The sequence below is a fragment of the Sorex araneus genome, chromosome 7 (assembly GCF_027595985.1).
Source record: "Sorex araneus isolate mSorAra2 chromosome 7, mSorAra2.pri, whole genome shotgun sequence".
Lineage (NCBI taxonomy): Eukaryota > Metazoa > Chordata > Mammalia > Eulipotyphla > Soricidae > Sorex > Sorex araneus.
In genome coordinates, this window is record NC_073308.1 from 4,662,028 (window position 1) to 4,677,455 (window position 15,428).

Genomic DNA, 15,428 nt, shown 5'->3' on the forward strand with positions numbered 1-15,428 from the left:
TGCAGAGGGGAGGGAGCCAGAGAGGGGAGAGGATTCCCAAGCCTGTGGGACACAACTCTGGAGTCCAGGGCCCAGGGGTCTGGACACGGGAGACATGAAAAATCCAGTTCCACTGAATCCTCAGAGTTTGGACCCACGTTCTATTTGCAGGTAGTTGGGGAAACCTCTCAACTCCCTGTTTCAGTCTGTGGTGCCATAGCAGGGGAGGGCATTTGGTCAGGTGGAAGGAATTCATCAGCTCATGGAACCCTGGAAAATGACCTCACTTCCCTAGTGACCATCCCCAACTGCCATAGAACCCTGGTTCCCCTGTGAGCTCATTCTCGAGAAAGTGACCGTCTAGTTCACTTGCACTGAGAAGCAATAGACATGTTTTCGTGTTGTATGCCCAAGATCAGAGGCTCTGGGCTGAGGCGAGCCCAGAGTGAGGGTGATCGCTGTCCCTGCAGACTGTGGAGGAGGGCTCGTCCCCACCCGCAACACCTGTCCCAGGTGAGGAGGAACTCAAGGGTAATCCGGGCCCACAGGGTCAATAGTTCACAGTTGTGATGCACCTCGGTAGATTCACATCCCTGTTACTGCGTGTGTCTGTGTGTGTGTCTGTGTGTGTGAATGAAATTTGATTGTGTGAGTTGTGGGTCATGGTCCAAAGGTGTCTGAGGGGAATGAGTCCTGTTCTTACGGGAAGGAGCAACTGCCTCATGAGGGAAGGCTGGTGTGTGTCATGAACTCTTCTTGACAAAACAGAGTTTCTAAAAAACGGAACCTTCTCAAGTGTATATTTCCCACCAGCAATGTTCCCAGTTTCTCTCCCACCACGCTCACCCCACACCTAACTCTATGGCACGAAATTCTCTCTCTCTCTCTCTCTCTCTCTCTCTCTCTCTCTCTCTCTCTCTCTCTCTTTCTCTATCTCTCTCTTTCTCTCTTTGTCTCTGATTCTCTCTGTTTTCTCTCCTCTCTCTCTCTCTACTTTGGACCATTATAGACTGTAATGCAGATACTGAGAGGTTATCATGTTTGTTCCGTTACCTACTTTCAGCTCACAGTTCTTATTCATAGTTAACTACCTTTGTCATAGTGGTCCTTCTCTACCCTAACTGCCTTCCCTGTCTCTCCCAAAACTTGTGGACCAGTCCTCCTGGCCCTGTTTCCAATGTCCTTGAGAACGAGTGTCATCCTAAGTGAATATTATGACGTTTTTCCTGGTGGCTGTGTAGTATTCCATCGTGTAGATGTACCATAATCTCCTTATTTACTCCTCTGTTCTCGACACTCGGGCTGTTTCCAGATTCAGGGTACTGTGAATAGTGCTGCGGTGAACATAGAAGTGCAGATGATGATTCAGCTCTGTGCCTATTTAGTCTGGGGTATATCCCCAGAAGTGGCATTGCTAGATCCTATGGAATTCAATTTCTAATTTTGGGGAGGGGGGAAATGGCCATATTGTTTTCCAAAAAGGCTTGGCCAGTCGGCCTTGTCACCAACAATGAATGAGACCCCCCTCTCTCCCTGCATCTGTGCCAGCACTGGTCGTTCTTATTCCATTGGCTGTGTGTAGTCTCTGTGGTGAGAGATGTTATTTCACTGTTGGACCAAAAAGACTCTTCAAGGGGGCCCCCGTGTCAGGTCCCTCCCAGGGGTGACAGAGGCTGTGTTACAGAGTTCAGCTCGGGACATCCCGGTGGAGCCCCTGGTGGGAAGCAGCTGTTCTACCTGCCAGGACACGAGCCCGGGACCGCACAGATGCAGTGACACCCAGTGCCCGGCACAGGTGAGCAGGTGACACTCAGGGTCTGAGATGGGGAGGTGGGTGCAGAGCCCAGTTCCCAGCCCAAGACACCTGAGACTCTTCCATGGTGACCCTTCAGGGTGTCCACAGCCCATCTCAGAGTGATCCAGTCCCCAATGCTCCTCTGGCACAGGGTCAGCTGAAAGTCCATCCCCACACACTTCAGAACAAGGAGCTGACCCAGAGGGCCACGCCCACGTTCCCCTCAGTCACACTGTGTGTCTGCACTGCTGCTGTGTGACCTTGTCCTCATGGCCCAGGGACACGGGGCTCAGACAGCTCCCTGTCTGGCTGACTCTCCAGGCAGGAAGCAGCTCAGGTTGGGGGTTAGAGAGAGAAGGAGCAGAGGGCTGCGGTGTCCGTTTCCCTGAAACTGCCATCCCTGGGATGCACCTCCAGGGAAGGAGGCCCAGAGAAAGGAGCTGTGTTGGCTGAGTCCCTACAGTCTGTCAGGACACGTGGGGACAGGACTCAGCCCACAGAGCAGGTACAGCTCAGCTGGCATCTGCCCCTGAGCATCTCAGCAACAGAGCAGGGCCCTCCTGTGGCTGCTTGCTGCAGTCTGGGTCTGAGGCTTCCCCAGCACAGGCCCAAGGCAGGAGAGGCCCCGCCTCCTAGTGGCCAGGGACAGAGTCTGTGGGCTGGCCCAGGGACTCCTGGAGGGGAGATTCGGTGGCACATGCCAGCTCTCTCCACTAGGGGCAGCACTGGAGCACAGTGGCCACTGGGCAAAGGGGGGCCTCAAAGGAGGGGCCCAGAGGGTAGGGGGAGACCTGGGGAGGGATCTGCCACACTCTGAAGCCCCTCAGCGGGGCTCCCCAGCCCCTCACCGGGGGGCAGAACAAACTGAAAAGGAGGCAGGTCCTGAGAGCAGCTGCAGGAGCTTCTCTGCTGATGAGGAGGGACCTGCCCAGCTGTCCCCCTGCTGTCCCTCTGCAGGGGGTGGGTTCCTTGAGACCCTCGGGGCCATGCCTGTCCTCTGGCCTGTGAATGCTCCCAACTGACAACAGCAAACTTCATTGGTCAGAAGGGCAGTCCTCAGCCCGATTCCTCGCACATGTGGGCGCTCCTGTTTCTGCCCCAAGAGCCGGTTTTCCCCCAGTTCTGAGCTCCAAACCCTCAGCACCGGCTCCATGGGGAACCTGCTGACCACCTTGCACCCCCTGCCCACCAGCAGGAGGAGCCCATGTGCCCGAGCTCTCTGGATGAGGCCTGCACGATGCTGACCCTCGGCGAAAGAACTGTGGAGATGTTGGTCTCCCTGATGCAAACCTCCCCTGGGCGGAAGTTCTCCTCTGTTACCACCATCCTTCCTACCGGCCTGGCCTTCCCCATTCCCGCGCGGATCCTGCAGCAGATGCTGCGCTGGTGAGAGCCGCCCCGCCAGCCGCTGGGCCTTGCCTGCCTCCCCGCCTGGGGTGCTCAGAAGGAGCCAGGGCCTCTCTGAGCTTCTGCTGGTTCTTCTGAACACAGCGTGGAGAGAGTCACGCAAGGTCCTGGAGGAGGACATGGGATGGGCCGTGACAGTGCTGGGCTGCTGCCTGGTCTCCTGGCCATGAGCTTCCTGTTCATTCTTGTTCCTGCCCATGGAACAGCAGCCGCAACTCTCAGAGCCTGTGGCTTGGGACTCCCAGAGTACATGCACAGGAAACCCCCTCTGAACTCCAAAGCATTTCTGTCCATCCATGCCCTGGTCTTCCTCTCGGTGTTGCTGTGGGCGAATAGACGTCTCTGGGGGCCACACACGTGTCCCAGCACCACGGGACAGGAGAAGGGTTTGGTAGTTTGGTCTTTCCATACGTCAAAGCAGCACCTGGTCATACAGCATTTCTCCACACATTGTCACGCAAAAACAGAGCTACTCCCTGGGACTGAGTCCTGGTCTGAGCCTCAGGATCCTGCCGTGTGTCCGGAACACTCCATGGACACTGTCCTGCTTCCCATAGGTCTGGATGCCTCCTCCCGTACTTGGAGCAGGTTCTCAACTGCGAAAAAACACTGAAGCAGTGAGTGGTCCAGGGTCCCCGATATCCACAAGGGTCAGCCGGGTCTGTGTTGGGTGCCGTGTGTGGGCAGAAGCCAGAGCTCAGGCATCATTTCCCCAACAGGGAACCTCCCTGACAGGGTCCCTGCATCACAGAGGGCTGAAGAGGGGTCCCAGGGCTCAGGAAACAGCAGATTGGGCTGGGGTCTCCCTGAGTGGCCCACGCTTCCTGCCCCACTGCCCTCGTCTGGCCTCCTCTCACCTCCTCCTGCTCAGCATCCCTGGGCCTCAGCAGCAGACGGGCCCGGCAGGTGCTCTAGAATTCCCAGCAGCTCAGGACAGGCCCAGGTGGGGAAGGTCATTCTCACGACATTGGAGTCCAGGGCATGGGGACCCACTCACAGGTTCTCTGTTAGATCTTCTCAGTGGCATGATGGCTCAGCTGGGCTCCACGTGAGGGGACCTTCTGTGGGAGCAGCGGAGGCACATTCCAGGGTCCTGACTCTGCTCCCTGCACTCCCCCCAGCGCCCTGAGTCCCATGTCGGGGTCCTGGCCTGAGGGCTCTGCTGAGTGGCTGTGCTGTGTCCCCGTGCAACCGATGCTAGGCTGCATTCTGGTGCATTTTTCTGGCTCTGGCCTCCAAGTTCATCTGAGGAAGGAACTTCTCCTGACCGCACTGATCAGGGCTCAGGGTAAAGGCCCTGCCCTCTGGGGTGGCCGGGCTCCTGCACGCCGTGGTCTGGGGACAGGGCTCTGCTGTTTCTGGTTGTGGCTTGGCGGGACCCTGAGGCGGGGCCCTTCTCTTCAGACATTGCTCCAGCCCCAGCAGTTGTCCCAGAACCACCTGAGGAGCTGGGCCTGCCTCCGCGGGATGCCCCAGAGCCGGAGCCTCTCGAAGCCTCAGCTGCGGCCGCAGCACAATGGGCAGAGCTGGAGGACGCCGGGCCTGGAGACACGCATGATGCCAGCTCGTGGGCAGCTGCCAGCCGGGCCAGCGAGGCAGCTGACGGCCCTGAGCCTTCCTGCCCCGGCAGCAGGCCCTTGGAGGAGCCGGGGAACGAGCAGGTCTCCGTCAGCACGTTCCCTGCCCGGCTGGTGGCCGAGCAGCTGACACTCATGGACAAGGTGAGAGGCAGCGTCGCCCACACCTGCCTCCCCGGGCACCTCTGCAGGCAGCGGCCCTCCTGGCCCACACTCACCCTCTGTGCCGGCTCCCTGAGCCTGCCCTGTCCCAGGATGGCCAAGATGGCCCGTGGCAGGGGAGGCATGGGGAGGGGTTCATGTCCTTGAGCTTAACAGAGAGCAGTGTCTGAGTGTGTGTGTGGGGGGGTGGGGCGGTGCTGGGGTGCCTGTGGCGCGGAGACTAGTGTCGCGGGTTTGTGTGTCTGCTATGGTCTGAGCATCCTGGACTCCATGAGGCCCCTGAGGGCGGTCCCCTCAAGGGGGACGCAGGAACCAGCCCCCAGTGCAGCTGTCACAGAGGAATGTGCCTCTGAGGGGTGCAGAGAGGGAGCCGGGGAGAACCCCGAGTCTGGTAGGGCCCAGGAGCAGGCAGAGGGGTCCTGTTCCTGCACCCCGCATCAGTCTGGGTTCCGGGGTCCTGAGCCCCTCAGTGCCCAGCACAGCCCAAGGGCCGAGTGGGACTGGCCCTGTCCTCTGTTCTGTCTCCTGGGGTGTCTGTGGCTGAACCTGTCCCTCTCCCTAGGAGCTGTTCCTGGAGCTGGTGCCAAACCACTGTCGGGGGGACCTCTCATCTATCAGGAACAAGCCGGGCTACGAGCATGTGTGCCCCACTGTGCGGGCCATCGAGAGCCAGTACTACACTGTGGCCGCCTGTGTCCTTACCACCTGCCTCTCGGAACTGAGCCCGCCCGCGCGGGCACGGATGCTGGAGTACTGGATCCTGGTGGCCCAGGTATATTGGGGGGCTCCCTGTGGAATTGGGGTCCCTGGATCTTGGGGATCCAGGTATGTGGTAGCTGGGTCCTTGTGGAGTTGGGGGCACTGGGTCCTGGTGGCCCGGTATGTTTGGGACGGGGATCCCTGTGGAGTTGTGGGCACTGGGCCCTAGAGGCCTGGGTATGCAGTGGGTGGGGGTCCCTGTGCAGCTGCCTGTACTCCTGTGAAGTTTGGGAGAGAAGATGGTCTCCTGCTCCAAGGACCGCGGGCGTTTCCTGCAGGGACTGTGTCCTGGGGCCGTCCCAGTGGGGCCCGTCGTCCTGCCTGCTCCTTTCTCGAGTCATGCACACATTTTCCCAAGGTTCCTTGGGGATCTCTGTGCCCCCCATTGACCCCAGATTCTCAGTGTCCCCCATATGGGGATTTGCACCGAGGCCTGCAGGGAGCTCAGACTCCAGCTGCCCTGTCCCCTGCTCTTGTCTCCCAGGAGTGCCAGCGCCTCCGCAACTGGGCGTCCACCTATGCCATCATCTGTGCCCTGCAGAGCCCCGCCATCCGCCGACTCTGCCAGACCTGGGGCCACGTGTCCTGGTGGGTGCCCCCAGCTTTGCGGCCTCAGGGCTCTGTCTGCAGAGCCCCTCAGTGAGCTGAGACCCCTGGGGACAGCAGCCTGGGGGCCAGGTGCTGGGCAGGGAGTGGGACCCTGGCTTCCCGCAGCTGAGTGGGGCCCCAGGGATGCAGGGACAGCTCCCTCGGGACAAATGTGCTCCCTCCCTAGGTGGAGCCGGAGGAAGCTGAAGGCCCTGCGCAGACAGGCCCGGAAACATAGACACTGCAAGCCCCTGCAGGTAGTCTGCAGGCTGGAGGCCTGCATGGAGGAGGCAGGGAGGGAGGGGCGGGTTCTCTTCCGGTTTCTGTGACATTCCTGTCTTCTCTGTATGGGCACAGCAGGTGTGTGGGTTGGGTGGAGGCCTGTTGGGGGTTGTGAGGGCAGGCAGCCCTGGGGGCATTGCATGGGGCTGCTGCTCTGGGTGGGGGCTGCAGGCTCAGCGCTGTCGCTGTTCTCTTCAGTCTGGGCCTGAGGGAGGAGAGTGGGGGCTGGGCGTGCGGGTAACAGAGGCTCAGGGTCGGGTGCTCATCCCCAGGTGGAACAGCGCTGCAGCTTTGTGTCCTGCTTGAGGAACCTCGGGAGACGCCAGGTGAGGGGCGTGTGCGGGACCCAGGGACAGAGGGGTGGCCCCCACAGGGGTCTTCCCTCAGAAAGGAGGCCCGGCCCAGCCCTGCTTCCGGCTGACCCCGTCCCGACCCAGGGTGGAGTGGGTGGCTGCAGAGCTGGTGTGTGGAGGGTGGGTGGGGGAACCAGGGAGAGGGCTGGGACCCTAGGACCCACGGGAGGGCTCTCAGCTTTGCAAGGAGGAGGACATTAGAAGGTCCTGAAGGGGCTCCTGCTCACCTGGAGCCTCGTGGTGGGAGGCTGAGGCTTGGGGGTGTCCTGGGGACCCCAGAGCAGGGCCCCTTTCTAACGGCCCCTTCGGCACAGGGTGTGGTCCCCTTCCTGGGGCCCTTCCTCCAGGAGCTGGAGAGTCTGGACAGAGAAATGGAGGATTTTGGGGTGAGTGAGCTGGGGGCTGGGCGGGCTGGAGCTGACACTCCCCTGCACCTCAGCCCTGGGCAGAGCCCTGAGGGAAACTCCCCTGGCGCTGGGCTGATACCCGAGGCAGGAGCAGCACGGGGCACTCAGGTCTCGTCACCCAGTTCCCAGGGATCAGCAGAGCCGCTGGTGCAGAACCACCTGAGGTCAAGGGCATCCCCAACCTCTCCCTCAGCAAGAGGCGTGGGGCAGAGGGACCTCAGCATCCACCTCAGGGACAAGGTCTTTGTCCTTGCTGGACACCCCAGTGTGTCACAGGGCGGGAGGGTCGGCATACCTGACACCAGCCACACGTGTCCTTTGAGCTCAGAGCCTGTCACAGGGTCCCCCAGAGGCCCTTTCTCATGCACTTGGCTGTTTGCTTCCAGGGGGAGGTGATCAACAAGGAGAAATTAACAAAGGTGAGCAGTGGGACTCTGCAGGGGAACAGAGGAGGGGACCCGACTTCCCTGTACCCTGGCCCCCTCTCGGATCCTCCTTGTCTCTGTCCCTCTGGCCTGACACTCACAGTAGGAGAATGAAACAATGGAAACTTATATATGCGTGTGGGAGGGCAGAGATCCATCAAGGGGAACTTCCTGGTGGAGGGTGTTTTCTGATCTCAGACAAGTGGAGATGCTGACGGGCAGAGTGAAGGGGGGATTCCTGTGGAAATTCTCCTTCTAGCCTGCCTTTGGGCAGCCCTGGCTGGACGGCGCCACAGCCCACCCAGGCCTTTTCCTTCCTTCCTTCACAATGTCCCAGGAAACTAAAATCCTCCAGGAGATTGTTCTGCTCCAGGAGGCCGCAGAGAACTACCGCCTGCAGCCCCACGACCAGTTTCTCACCTGGTTCCAGGACCTGGAGCTGATCTCCATGGAGGAAAGGTGGGAGGGACAGGCCTGGATCGGGGAGGGCCCGGGTTCCGGTCCCTGGGACATCTGTGTCGTGTCCCTGCACCACAGTCCAGATTGATTTGCAGCCTGGGCCCTTCTGATCCCCTGATCCTGGGAGGGACCATGCTACTGTGGCTTCTGTCGCCAAGCGCTGCCTCTCTGTCCCCAGCTTCGTCCTGTCCTTCCAGCGGGAGCCCCCGTTTGAGGCATTCTTCTACCACCTCCGCCAGGAAGGAGCTTCACTGGAAGCCACTGTCCACCCTTACTTTAACATATCCTTCAATTGTGCTTGTGTTTAAACAATCTCAACTATATTGTATTTGTTAATAACATTGAGTTAGTTTAGTATTAAAACAATTGACCGAAAGAATGTGTCATAGTGCAATTTCCTAGTGATACAATGTCCCTCCCTGGCCGTCCCCACACACTCGGCACCCACACCAGCAGCAGCCATGTCATTATCACAGGGGTGGGGGATGTGCAGATACTTATGCAGAAACTTCCTTCATCTCCTTGGTTTCTGTAACCTCCTTTCTGCACAGGAACCTTAGGTGGACACCACGGTCAGGAAGGCTCTGCTTCTTCCTGTGTGCATTCCCCTGCAACCGGGGCTGTTCTCATTGCTGGGGAATCTCTTGCACTTGTTCGGGGTATCTGCGGGATATCTTCTGGTATGTCCTCAAGCGGGGCAGATGCAGTCTCTGCAGCATCGTCCTCTGGTGAAGGTTTTAAGCAGGAAAGAACTGGTTTCTGTGGCTCCCAGCCCCTTCGGGTGAAACTGAGCTGCTCCTCCCTGTTTCTGTCCTCCTGCTAGGCACTAAGTAAAGAGGGTACTGTTGTCTAGAAAAAGCGCCGAGTCGTGTTTAGTCCCCATCCCAGCAAGCTCACTGCCACCCTTCCTGGGTGATCCAGAGTCTGGCGTCACAGATGAGGGCCCACACATGGCTCATGACCCCCCACACTTCCCTTCCTTCCAGGGCCAAGGTCAAAGCAGGGGTTGACCAGAGTGAGGGTTAGGTGGGGATGTTCAGGTGGGCAGCAGGGCAGAAGAGAGCCCAGGAGATCCGGAAAACAAGAGTAACCGCAGGCCCTCAAGGTCAGAAGGAGGAACCAGACTGATAGTACAGAAGGCAGGGTGCTTGCCTTGCATGTGGCCGAACAGTGTCAATCCCCGGCATCTTCTATGGTCCTTCAAGTCCTGCCAGGAGCAATCCCCGAGTACAAAGCCAGAAGTAACTCCTGAGTACTGCTGGTTGTGACCCAATAAGCAAAGAAACAAACAAACCAGTCCTGGTCAGCAGAATAAAGGGCTCAAGAGCAAAGGCGCCCAGGAGAGCTGAGGCTCCCTCATGGCTGGGGGGTGCTTCTTCCTCAGCACAGGGGGCCTTACCTCCAGGGCACAGAGGTCACTAGAAATGTGGGATTCAGTCTTGCCTGCAAAGAGAATGGTCTAGTTGAAAGAGGAACCTTCCCCAAGTTTCCCCTGTCCCAGAAATCGGGAGAGGGGCTGCATTTCCTTTTGACACAGGGACCCGAAGGAGAAGAGAGCAGGGCTGGTTGGGAAGCACCTTCCTGGGCCCCCCCCAAGGGAGCATCCGGCAGCCAGAATGTCCAGGAAGGGAACGTAGTGTAAAGAGGCCATCCAACAGCTGGCATGCGGCACACTGACATCACACCCACAAAAACAAAATTCAGGTTGCTGACAATTCCGTTCCATATTCCAATGTATCACATCTGCCTGATGAGACAATTTGGAAGGACACAATGAGAAATCATTTTATACCCACATAGATATACCCATGTACATAGTCACATACATATACACATGCTCCTAATAAAGATAAGAAAGAATATTTATAATAATTATAATATTAATAAGATAAATAATGTTTATCCTTACAGTGCATAAAGTGTATGGATAGGTTGTTTCTGGCATTCCAAGAAAGTCAACTGTGAAATAAGACAAATATTTCACTTCACTTGGAAAGCAAAGTGTGTCTAAATTGTGGGAGGGTGTGTTTGTGTTTAGAAGTGAACCCAGGAATTCACTAGGCGAGGCAAACGCTCGGCCTCGATGCGTTGTCTAAAACATAGAGATGAATTTTAGAATGCGTTTCTACTTTTGGGAGTTTTTATTTCACAAATCAACCTGATTGAGGCTCAGTAGGGCTCTGAACTGATCCCGCTCTCCCATCCTCTCGTCAGCAGACAGATGACAAGGTGACATGGCTAATGAAGCGTGTCCTGGGCCTGCGGGACAGCCCCACAGCAGAACACGGCTAGAGGCCATCAGGAGGCGTCACCTCGTGAATCCTCTGCAGCATACCTGCCTAGGACCATTGCTCAAGACTTCAATATTTCTAATATGTAAATTCTGAGTGTCTTAGAAAACCATTGGAAAGACAAAGCAGTCTTTAAGAAAAAATACCACTAAGGAGAAAAGTCTTTTAGAGACACTTGCCCAAGTGTATCTTGTAAAGATGCACTTAAAGATACAAGTGTATCTTTCAGATACACTTATTCTTAAAGAGGGCCTGGAGAGATAGTGCAGGGTTCAGGCTCCTATGTGCCTGGCCCATGTCTGCACCCCAGTATTACCCCTGATACTGTCAGAGCATCCAACCATCATGGGTGCAGCTCTGAATCTCTGGGCGGAGTCTGTGGTACCCTGAACCCTACGTGGAAGCCATCATGACAAGGTGTCTTGACTAAAAAGATGGTAAAGCATAAGATTCCAGATGTATGTAGAATGCCAAATTTTACTTATTTATTTTTATCAAATTAAAAAATTCTTTTGGGGGCTGGAGTAGCTCAGCGGGTAGGGTGTTTGCCTTTCACAGGGCCAACCAGAGTTCGATTCCCAGCATCCCATATTGTTCCCTGAGCACGCCAGGAGTAATTCCTGAATGAAGAGCCAGGAGTAACCCCTGAGCAGTGGATTTTGGTGTTTTTGGTGTATGGTGTGACTCAAAAAGCAAACCAATAAAGTAAATAAATAAAAATTATTCTGTTGCCACATTGAACAGTGTTCAGGGCTTATCTGACTGTTCTCAGGAGTCACTCCTGGCAGAGCATGGGGCATGAAAGGTGTCAGAGTCAATTAGTGGTCATTCACATGTATGGAAAGTGCAGGGGTGAAACAGTGGTCAGTCATATGCAAAACAAGACCCTTGACTCTGGTACTGGCTCTTGGGTCCCAGAAAGCCCAATTTTAAGCAGCACAGTTGAATTGTTTCAAGGCACCTGACCTCAGGCTCTAAAGAGAACTAATTGTTGAGGGTTGTACGAACCCCTAAGCCTGCTAGTCTGGCAAACTCAGGGGAGAGGCATGTGTGCTAAGGAGGTTCCTGGAGCCAGAGCCTCGGGTAGGTGTGGAGGCTTCTCCTCACAACACACAGTCCTCAGGCACTGGCACAGCCTCCAGGGAGTCAACGCTGAGACCATCTCCTCAGAACCAGCCTCAGGCTCCCCAGAAAAAGGTCCAGGACCCCCAAACCATCATCCCTTTGGGACTTTGATTGTTGCTTTGGACCTGCAGGTCCCTAACATGGGGGTCCCCTGACCGCTGCCTTGATGGACACGATAATTGACTCAATTTGCTCCCGGGATTCAGGAAGCCAATCAGATGGCTACCAAGGCTGCTAAAGCATAGGGAGCGACAGCCAGATGAAGAGAGAGAGATGGTGAGATTGCAGTTATAGTAGCACTGGTCTTCACAGAGTTTGGGGCTCAGCAGAGAAAGAAGTGGAAGGGTTCAGGGCAGAACCTTAGTACAGCAGAAAGGGCACTTGCTTTGCATGCCGCTGACCCAGATCTGATCCCCACATGGTCCCCAGAGCTCTGCCAGGAGTGAGCCCTGAGCATAGAGCCAGGATGAAGCCCTGAAACAGCTGGGTATGATACACACACCCAGAGCCACCCCATCACCCCCCAAAATTGGAAGTATTCTGGCTCCCAAATCTAAACAGCCTCAAAATACTTTCTTTTGGGGCCACAAGGCGTGACCTATGAACTCACCCACATTTAAGAGAGACTCAACTTCCTGGGCTTCTGCCATGCCCTGGTAGGGCTGGAAGCAGAAGCTGTAACTCTCTATTTCAAGATGCCTCTGCCCAGGGTTGTGGCCTCAGGGCCCTTAGGGAAACCCTGGCAGTCACTGCACTCGGATGGCTGTGTGACTGTTTCCAAGAGCCGAGAAAATCAGAGAACAAGAAAAGAGAACAGCAGAGGTTTCTGTTGCTCTGATCCTTATGGAAATCCCAAAGGTTCAAAGTCTCACTTGAAATCTGTGAGCCGGAAATCATGGAAGAAAGCCAAGTAAAAGGGAAATATAGTTTTTGGCTTTGAGATCATTTGAGTGGTCCTAGGATTCATTTCTCTTTCCTTCTTTGTTTGGTTTTATTTTGATTTTGAGGGGCTGGAGCGATAGCCCAGCAGGTAGGGCGTTTGCCTTGCACGTGGCCGACCCGGGTTCGATTCGATTCCCAGCATCCCGTATGGTCCCCAAAGCACCACCAAGGGTGATCCCTGAGTGCAGAGTCAGGAGTGACCCCTGAGCATCGCTGGCTGTGACCCAAATAGCAAAAAAACAACAAAAAATTATTTTTGAGGTTTTCTTTGTGGCCCACGGCCAGAAATGCTCATGGCTTCCTCCTGGCTCCCCACTAAGGGATCAATCCCTTCTAGTGGGCTCAGGGGATCCTATGTGATGCCAGAGATGGAATCTGGTTCAGTTGCTCAAGGCAAGCGCCTGACCCGCTGCCTAATCTCTCTGGCCCTGAGAGATACCTCTTAACAACCACATCACGTCAGGAGCTTGGGGAATCCTGGTCAGTTCACCTCAGGACCTCTGTGCTCTTGTTGGTAGAGTGGGGGTGATAATCCTTGAGCCTTCAATTGGGGTAAGCCTGTTGGTGCTGATTCCTGGGAGTCTGTTCTGAGCCGGGCACAGGGTCCCCGTGGCTGGTGCTGCCCCAGGCTTTCCTGCAGCCCAGGGTGAGGAGGAGGGCGGTGCCCATGCACAGAAATGCAGCCACTGAGATGGAGAGCGGGAGCAGGAGCTTCTGTGGAGGGAGCAACAGCCAGGTGAGGAGCACGGGTGCACGGCCCAGCCTCCTGCCAGGAGTCCCTCCCCCAGCCCAGCTGTTGGGAGAGTCCTGCTGAGCTGGCCAGAGGCAGCCCTGGGATGTCTCGGTGCTCTGAGCCCTGTCCCTTGTCCCTGGCTCAGGCTCGCGTCCTTCTCTTGCTTGGGGATGGGGATGTGACGTGTGCTCCTCCTCCTCCCCTTCCCAAGTCCTTTGTCTTATTTTCTGGGACTCAGCCCGGCCCTCTTGGTCCTCCTCGATCACTTCCTCCCATAACCCATTTTTCCCCACAGTGGGTTGCTAGTCCTGGAAGGGTCAGGACTCACGGCACAACCACAGATTAGATACTAATGTTTAAGGTGGTTCTGCAACTGTGTGGGATGGAACCATTATGTAAGTGTTGATTCATTCTTTTGAAAAATCATGCCCTTCTGACTTTCAATAGTGAGATGAGTATCACTGTATCACTGTGTCGCGCGCCGCTTCGTCCAGCGAAGAAACACGCAACTCGGAGATCCTTTTGGCTGCGATTTATTCAGGAACTTTCTCATGCGTTAGAGAAGAAATCAGGAACGGGGACGTGGAGTAAGGAGGAAAAGGGGACGCATGAGGGAGAACCGACTAGCTAGGTGACTTCCCCCCTTATATACTTCTCCCTGCCTGTTTGCCCTAAGTGTCTGCAGCTGATAAACCAGCCATAACTTGTGAGCGTGACAAGACATCCTGATTCCCCATCAGCTGTTGTTCACGAAGCACGGTGCAAACAACAAGAAACAGGTGTTCACGAAGCACGGTTCCATGGAGGCTCTCCACAGTTCCCCCTTTTTGTTTTAGAACAACAAGTCTGTGTAGCGACCTCGGCCCCCTTGGCCTTACCCGTCATTGGGAGCCCTCTCGCTTGTAGGTCCCTGTCTTAGGTTGGTCCAAGGGTCAGGTGGGGTATAGTGCACCCTTTCAAACTCAACTACAGGAGGTCCCCTGCAGTTAAGGGCTCTCAGCTGCACAATACCTTTGCTACATCCAGCTAGACCTGATTGTTCCAAACGAGATTATTGTTTCAAAATTGCAAGCCAAAGCTGCAGGGATTGCTGCGCCTCCAGGGCCACGAATGCCTGTAAATATCACGCCTTTGTAAATAGTTGTTCTTGCTACATTTTGTATAGACACCAGGCAAAAAACCAAAGCAGCGAGAAGCAATAAGGATAGTAGTACTCCCACCTCCACCCACTCTTTGATAAAATAGAGGGGACTTCTACTCTGGTCTTATTAAGGTGGGTACCGAAGGGATTAAAGCAGGCCAAGTTGTAGCAATGGCCCAAAAAGCTGCTTCTTCAGCTCGTATCATCACAGAAACCAGGCTGAACAGAAGTACCAGTTTCCACCTCTTGGTCTACTTGAGGCGCGGTCTTCCGTGTCAGGCGCTCAGGAATCCACACTGGTTCTGCCCTGTCCTGTGGAAAAACACAAACAGAACCCCTGGCCCAGGTTAACACGGGGTCCGGGCCGTGCCATTCACCAGAAAGGATATCTTTCCATTTAACATATCCTTGGCACACAGGGATCTTTGAAGAATGCCTGTCTGCAGAGGAGGTGCCCTTATCATCAATGATCAAAAAATTTAGAGTAAAAAGTGCAATAGAGGTTCTTTCTCGAGGGGGCCGTCCCAGGCCAACTCCCCCTTTTTGTTTTATTAGGCATGCTTTAAGGGTGGAATGGGCACGCTCAACGATGCCCTGTCCTTGTGGGTTATACGGGAGGCCATGAGATAAAGAGACTCCCATCTGGGCACAAAATGCGGTGAATTTAGCAGAGGTGTATGCCGGACCGTTATCTGTTTTCAGTTGGGCTGGGATGCCCCAGGCTGCCCATGCTTCAAGGCAATGAGAGATAACATTTGTGGACCGCTCTCCAGAAAGGGGAGTGGCATGAATGATACCGGAGCACGTGTCCACGGATACATGGAGATATTTGAGCCTGCCAAATTCCGAGAAATGTGTAACATCTATTTGCCAAATGCGTAAAGGCACAAGACCACGAGGGTTTATGCCCATGGAGGGGGCAGGAAGAAAAGGGACACAGTGTGGACAATGTAAAACAATTGCCCGAGCTTCGGCTCGAGGGATTTGAAATCTATGTTGAAGG

General features: G+C 55.5%; 2 protein-coding genes across 2 annotated transcripts; both read left to right on the top strand.

Moving 5' to 3' along the window:
• The first annotated feature begins 4,039 nt into the window (after positions 1 to 4,039).
• Positions 4,040 to 6,855, top strand: LOC129406545 (ral guanine nucleotide dissociation stimulator-like). Its single transcript, XM_055144706.1, has 6 exons — positions 4,040 to 4,469; positions 4,586 to 4,902; positions 5,483 to 5,692; positions 6,164 to 6,267; positions 6,455 to 6,524; positions 6,748 to 6,855. The coding sequence occupies exons 1-6, from the start codon at positions 4,316 to 4,318 to the stop codon at positions 6,853 to 6,855; spliced, it is 963 nt and encodes a 320-aa protein (XP_055000681.1). The 5' UTR covers positions 4,040 to 4,315.
• Positions 6,856 to 7,234: 379 nt separating this feature from the next.
• LOC129406546 (ral-GDS-related protein-like) lies at positions 7,235 to 8,501 on the top strand. The gene is made up of 4 exons (XM_055144707.1): positions 7,235 to 7,288; positions 7,696 to 7,728; positions 8,072 to 8,193; positions 8,372 to 8,501. Exons 1-4 carry the CDS (start codon positions 7,274 to 7,276, stop codon positions 8,499 to 8,501), a joined length of 300 nt encoding a protein of 99 aa, XP_055000682.1. The 5' UTR covers positions 7,235 to 7,273.
• The last annotated feature ends 6,927 nt before the right edge of the window (positions 8,502 to 15,428 follow it).